The sequence below is a fragment of the Octopus sinensis genome, linkage group LG26 (assembly GCF_006345805.1).
Source record: "Octopus sinensis linkage group LG26, ASM634580v1, whole genome shotgun sequence".
Taxonomy (NCBI): Eukaryota; Metazoa; Mollusca; class Cephalopoda; order Octopoda; family Octopodidae; genus Octopus; species Octopus sinensis.
This window is the reverse complement of record NC_043022.1, coordinates 14,809,249-14,816,888: the sequence shown is the minus strand read 5'-3', so window position 1 is coordinate 14,816,888 and position 7,640 is coordinate 14,809,249. Positions and strand designations below refer to the sequence as shown.

The 7,640-nt window shown below is 41.2% G+C and overlaps 1 protein-coding gene across 1 annotated transcript in view; it reads left to right on the top strand.

The window, feature by feature from the left end:
• The first annotated feature begins 3,424 nt into the window (after window positions 1–3,424).
• The window catches only part of LOC115224742 (rootletin), a 135,695-nt gene continuing 131,479 nt past the window's right edge, over window positions 3,425–7,640 (top strand). Inside the window, exon 1 of the mRNA XM_036513695.1 lies at window positions 3,425–3,832. Coding sequence (XP_036369588.1) covers window positions 3,638–3,832 — 195 coding nt within the window. The 5' untranslated portion in view covers window positions 3,425–3,637. The remainder of the gene's footprint in view (window positions 3,833–7,640) is intronic.

The following is a 7,640-nucleotide window of genomic DNA, read 5'->3' as shown; positions in this document are numbered from 1 at the left end:
AATCCGTGAGGCCCTCGGGCAACTGTCTAGTGTGCCCATGCCTTAAAGCGGCAATGCTCCCACCCTTTCAAATTTGCTGGCGTAAACCACCCCCATTTGTTCTGGGTTCAAATCCCGCTGAGGTTAACAATGCTTTTCATCCCCACCGGGGTCGATAAAAATAAAATAAGTCAAAATCGTTAATCCTCGTGCCTAAATCAGAAACCATTGTCGCGAGTTCTAATCCAGCAGAGACCATCTTTGCATTTCATCTCTGCGAGGTCGTGAAGTAAAGTACCAGTCTAGTTAACAAGGCGTCGAAGGGATTGGCTAAGCTTCCCTTTCAAAGTTGCTGGCAGTGTGCCTCAATCACGAAACTTAATTAGGTCCTATTTACGAAGACCACGACCATGCTGGGGCACCGCATCAGAGGGTTTAGTCGAACGAATCGACCACAGCACTCATTTTTTAAAAGTCTGACACCTATTCTATCGGTCTGTTTTGACGAACCGCAAAGTGGCAGAGACGTAAACAAAACAAACGAACACCGGTTGTGAAGCGATGAGAAGCACACGTACACACACACACACACACACCACACACACACACATATATATATATATATATATACATATATATATATATATATATATATATTATATATATATATATATATATATATATATATATATATATATTATATATATATATATATATATATATATTATTATATATATATATATAGGCGCAGGAGTGGTTGTGTGGTAAGTAGCTTGTTTACCAACCACATGGTTCCGGGTTCAGTCCCACTGCGTGGCACCTTGGGCAAGTGTCTTCTACTATAGCCTCGGGCCGACCAAAACCTTGTGAGTGGATTTGGTAGACGGAAACTGAAAGAAGCCCGTCGTATATATGTATATATATATATATGTGTGTGTATGTTTGTGTTTGTCCCCCTAACATTGCTTGACAACCGATGCTGGTGTGTTTATGTCCCCGTAACTTAGCGGTTCGGCAAAAGAGACCGATAGAATAAGTACTGGGCTTACAAGGAATAAGTCCCGGGGTCGAGTTGCTCGATTAAAGGCGGTGCTCCAGCATGGCCGCTGTCAAATGACTGAAACAAGTAAAAGAGAGTGTGTATATATATATAAATTCCCTCGGAAGGCACCTTGTCGAAGGTGCCTCGCGGTGGGACTGAACTCGAAACCATGTGGTTGCAAACCAAGCTTTACCACATCTGTGCCTATATAAACACATACACGCGACAGGCTTCCACACAGTTTCCGTCTATCAAGTTCATTCACAATGGTCAACCCCAGGTTATAATGGAATGCCCAAAGCTCCGCGCCATGAGATTGAACCCGAAACCGCATGGTTTGCAAAGCAAGCTTCTTAACAACAGAGCTATGTCCAAGAGATAAGAAAAAAAAGTATTCCCGCTCCTAAATTTTTAATAGGACTTCGTTTTTGGTTTTGAAATTCTTTCTGTCTGCGATGTTTGAATGAATTCTTTTGTGTGTGTAAAATTCATTTCAAGTTCTTGGCCGTTAAAAAAAAATATAGTTTGTAACCTTCACATTGAAACTGAGAAAGAACTTCCCCTGAAAGCGAAAACCGTTCCGTACAATGGACCAATCTCTCTCTTTAACCCATTCTCTGTCTCTTTCTTTGTCTTTCTCTCTCTCTTCCCTCTCTATTCTTTTCTTTCTGTCTGTCTCTCTCTCTCTGTCATTCTTTCAGTCTCTTTTCTCTGTCTTCCTCTCTCTCTCCCTCCCTCTGTCCTTTTCTCTATTTCTTTTTTTCTTGTTTCTCTCTCTCTCTCTCTTTCGCTGTCTATGTCTTTCTCTGTTCCTTTCTGTATCTCTTTCTCTCTCTGTCTCTGGTTATCTCTCTCTCTCTCTCTATGTGTGTGTGTTTCTCTATTTCTCTGTCTGCACCTCTCTCTCTCTGTCTGCACCTCTCTCTCTCTCTGTCTGCACCTCTCTCTCTCTCTCTCATTACATTCTAGTGTTAATTAAACAGTCGTAACTGACTTTTGAGGAGTGGATGATAACAACAACAACAACAACAACAATAACAATAACAATCTCAATAAAAAACCAAAGTTGTAGATAAGAAGTGACGGTGGGAGGAGGAAGACGAAAGGGAAGAAGACAACAGACAGCAATGAATAACAACTGTTATAAAGACACCCCCTCCCCACTTATCACTTCCTACTCCTCCTCCTCATCTTGTAGCATCCCTCCTTCACAGATCACACACCTCCCTTCCCTCCCCTCACTCACAACTCTCCCTCTATCACTCCCTCTCACACTATAACACAGTCTCCCTTTCTCCTCCTAAACTCTCAATCTATCACTCCCTCTCACACTACAACACAGTCTCTCCTTCTCCTCCTCCTCCTCCTCATCTTGTAGCATCCCTCCTTCACAGATCACACACCTCCCTTCCCTCCCCTCACTCACAACTCTCTCTCAAACTATAACACAGTCTCCCTTTCTCCTCCTCCTACTACTCTTTCTTCTCCCGCCTCCCCTTATTTTTTTTTACTATATTTTATCTTCTCTTTTTTTAGTGTTTCTCTTTTTTATTCATTTATTTATTTATTACGTCGAACCAAACACCAGAAAGTTTCTCTCTCTTTTATCCGTTATTTGCCGCCACACCCTTTCTCTTCCTTTCTCTCTCTTCCTTTCTCTCTCTTCCTTTCTCTCTCTTCCTTTCTCTCTCTTCCTTTCTCTCTCGCTTCTTCTTTTTGAAACGACTGACACCGTATTCTATCGCCACCTTTTCTATCTCTCTATTTATCTGTCTACACACACACACACGCTTTTCTTTTATTACTTTCTTTTCTTCCCTAACTTCGCCTTCTTATTGTGTACAACTGCATCAAATAAACCATCACCACCACCCTCACCATCATCATTTTCCTCATCTCTATAACCACCACTACCATCATCACCACCTCTACTGCCACCACCACCACCATCATCATCCTCATCATCGCCATCACCACCATCATCACCACCTCTACTGCCACCACCACCATCATCATCCTCATCATCGCCATCACCACCATCATCATCCTCATCATCGCCATCACCACCATCATCATCCTCATCATCGCTATCACCACCACCATCATCATCATCACCACCTCCACTGCCACCACCACCACCACAATCATCATCCTCATCATCGCCATCATCATCAACCAACGAACCAAATTATTAACGGTTCCCGGAGCCGTTTAGGAAGTAAAATTTAACCGTTACCACCACCACCATCACCACCACTACTACTACTACTACAATTCCTGTAATACCCCCCCCCCCACGCACCGCACCCCCCTTCACCATCACCAGTATTTACTGATGCTGCTGCTGCTGCTGTTGATGAAGTTATTAGATAAAAACTTATTTGTTTATTCAAACTTCGCTCCTCTGCATCTATCTTTTTGGCAAAAGCGGTACTTGCCAACCAACCAACCAACCAGCCAACCAACCAGCCATCCATCTAACCATCAACCATCAACCGCAGCACCAGCAGCAGCCTACTACAGTTTTTGCTCTTCGTAACTTACTTTTTCCCCATGTTATTAGATGGGCCAATTTGAGTATTTGTTGTTCAAAAGACAGACAAGAAGCAGAGGAGGATGGCGAGCGAGGCAGGGATTGCTAGCTGGGATCGTTCCCCGTTAGGTCCCGCTGTCGCCGGCGACAACGACGCGAGCATTTGTAACCCGTCGCTATTGTCTCCAAGTTTTTCCATGGAACAGATTATTACTAAGCTGAAGTATGACAGAGACGACGAAGACCCCCTTTGTGATTATATCCCCATAGCACGACGAGTAAGATAACCCTTCTTTTTCAATTGCTACACACACACACACACACACACACACATATATATATATATATATATCCTTTCGGGGTCGATAAATTAAGTACCAGTTACGCACTGGGGTCGATGTAATAGACTTAATCCGTTTGTCTGTCTTTGTTTGTCCCCTCTGTGTTTGGCCCCTTGTGGGTAGTAAAGACATATATATATATATATATATATATAAATACATGAGCGCACGTGTATGTGTGTGTTTGTACATGTATGTATGTATGTATGTATGTATGTATGTATATATATATATGTATACGCGCGCTCAAATGAGCTGTTTGTTCATGATTGAGTTTTGAAAACTTTTTCTGAGAATGAGAAAAGATCGATATAAAGGCATAAGTTTGTATGTGCGTGTGTGTGTAATATATATTGGTCTGAGTTCAAATTCCGCCGAGGACGACTTTGCCTTTCATCCTTTCGGGGGTCGATAAATTAAGTACCAGTTACGCACTGGGGATCGATATAATCGACTTAATCCGTTTGTCTGTCCTTGTTTGTCCCCTCTGTGTTTAGCCCCCTTGTGGGTAGTAACGAAATAGATATATATTGTATCTGTTATATGTATATGTATATATATAAATATATATATGTGTGTGTTATGTATGTTAGTATGTGTGTGTGTGTATGTATGTTAGTATGTGTGTGTATGTTATGTGTGTATCTGTAAGGTGGTGTGAGTTTCCTGTCAGCATATGTGAAAGATTTTCAAACACTGGAGGACATTCGTCGGATTCTTATCTTAATCATTATTTCCTATTTTGAGATAAAATCGTTTATAAGGATCGTAGGGAATCGGTAAAACAAGGTTTTGATACAAAATTCCTTGTGTAACTGCTAACAGAACTATTTCTATCCAGGAGATCGATACAGCAACCTATCGATTTCACACCAGTTTTCAAATCATTGAATCAACTCATATATATATATATATATATATATATATATTCGTCTTTTCTCCTTGGAAAATCCCACCTTGTATCTTAGTCCCCACCGGATATGGGGTCCATGTTATCGACTTACCATTTCCCTTCAAAGTCACGGAAATCGTGCTGAAATTTGAAATCTGAGTTCAAATCCTGTCGAGGTCGTCGACTTTGCTTCTTATCATTTCAGGGTCGGTAAAATAAAGTACCAGTTAAGCGCTGGGGTCGATATAATCGACCTATCCCCGCCCCCGAATTTCAAACCTTGTGCTTTTATAATAGAAGCAATTATGGTTGTTGCTGTTCCGGCTTTTTACATACTAAGTTCAAATCCCGCCAAAGTCGACCTTGCCTTTCATTCTCTCGGGGGTCGATAAAATAAGGTACCAGTTAAACACTGGGGTCGGTATAATCGACTTAGTCCCTCTCCCTAAATCTACCGGCCTGGTGGCAGCATTTGAAACCGTTTATTATTATTATTATTGTCGTTGATGTTGATGTTATTCAAATTCCGCCGCCGTAAACTTTGCCTTTCCATTCTTCCGGACTCGATAAAATAAAGTACCAGTCGTGTACTGGGGTTCAATGCAATCTGCTAATCCATTCCCTTGAAAATGACTGACCTTGTCCCAAATTTTGAAACAATTGTGATTGTTTTTTGTTGAACCGAACGAACACTTCAAGACTTTCTTTTTGCCTTTTAAGAAATCTTGTTTTATTTTCTCTCGTTACCATTGTTTAGTTTGTGGTTCCAAGTCTTGTGTTGAAAGAATGTCTTCGAATTTCACATTGTGCAGTGCCTGCCCCCCCACTCTCTCTCTCTCTCTCTCTTTGTGTGTGTGTGTCTGTGTGTGACAGTCGCGTGGAAGAAATAGTAAAGTTTTTAGCCACAAATCCGATTTCTTTTAAATGGATCTTTAAAGCAAAGTTGTTTCTTGTTGTTGTCGTCAAAACACGGATACTACAACTTTATTATTATTATTATTATTATTATTATTATTATTAACACTGTGTCCCTCTCTCTCTCTCTCCTCATCATCGTATCATACCCTAATTTCTTAACCCCTTTTATACCATCATCGTCCCCACTTCTTTTGTGATCCTTTGTGTTCTGTCTCATTTGGGCACCAACATATATATATATATATATTATATATATATATATATATTATATATATACATACATCTGTGTTTTATATATATCCATCTGTGTGTGTATATGTGTTATATCCATCAGTGTGTGTGTATGTGTTATATCCGTGTGTGTGTGTGTGTGTTATATCCATCTGTGTGTGTGTATGTGTTATATCCATCTGTGTGTATGTGTGTCATGCCTTAGACACAAAAGCCATGCTGTCATATATAGTTTATGACTCACGACTCGCACATGTCGTGGCGGTGGTGGGCTTTTTATTATTTTTTTTATTTTGCCAACTAAGTCTGTGACTTCAGAATTCAATCAACATTAACAACAAACAGTGTTTTGTGTCTTTTTCTTCTTTTCCTTTCTTTCCTTTTTTCTTCTTCTTCTTTTGGAACCAGCGGCTGGAGGCTGACAAATGGATCCCTTCTTACTCCATCCTTCATTCCTTCCTTCCTTCCTCCTGTCTTAATCTTACTGACATTTTTATTTGAATCTCGGGTGGTGGTGATGATGAAATTCCCAATTTTCAAACTTTCGGTTACATTCAAATTCTTCGTTTCTTCTTCATACAACAACAACGAGAAGAAGAATTTCTTCTCAACCACATCCTCGGACTTCAACACACACACACACACACACACATAGAGGAAGCACAATAGCATTTCTTTGAAACAATAACAACAACATCAATAACAACAGCAGCAGCCACAGCGAACCAGATCAATAACAATGAAAGTTGACTTGTCTCTGTGATTTTGGGGAAGAAAATGTTGCCAAATTCTTGGTAAATATTTTTGCTTGTCGTTTTCATTTCCGTTTTTCATCCTAAAAATATTTGAAATTATTCAAGGATGTTTATTTAACTTGTCAGTTTGCATTTGGGTATTTTTTTCTCTCTCTATTTCCCAGTATTAATTAATCACTGACTACAGAGTATAAGGACATATATATATATATATGAATATACACCCACACACACATATATATATTATATATATATATATATATATATATATATATATATATATATACACATATATCCCTATATATATATATACACACACATATATCCCGCCCTGTAGTCTCCCGCCTCCCTTTTTTCCCCTCACTTACCCACCCCACGACCCTACGTCTCCAACGCACCATTCTTCGAGCTTTCCGTCATCTCCAGTCCGACCCGTCCACTTCACACCTCTTCCCTACCGACCCCTCCCCCTCTTTCAAACGAGCCCACAACCTTCGAGACCTTTTGGTCCATAGCTCCTTCCCTGACCCTACCTCCCAACCCGGCTCGTTCCCCTGCTCCCGCCCACGTTGCCGCACTTGCCCTTACCTCTCCAACCACCACCCGCCTCACTAGCACCCACCATCGACCCTATCCCATCATCCACTCCTTCACCTGCACCTCCAGCAATATTATCTATTGCATCTCTTGCTCTCTTCTGCAATTCCTTGTACTCGGACAAACGGGACGCCGCTTGGCTGACCGGTTCGCGGAACACTTCGTGACATCCACCTTGCGAACGACACACCGGTCCTCACGGCCATTTCCGCTCCACTCACTGCTCTTGCAACACCTATCTGTGTTCGGTTTGTCCTTACACAGAGGCCATCCGGATTCCCGTTTGCGCCGTGAACAGGAATTAATCTTCTCTCTTCGCTCTTATACGCCATTTGGTCTCAACTCTCCCCCC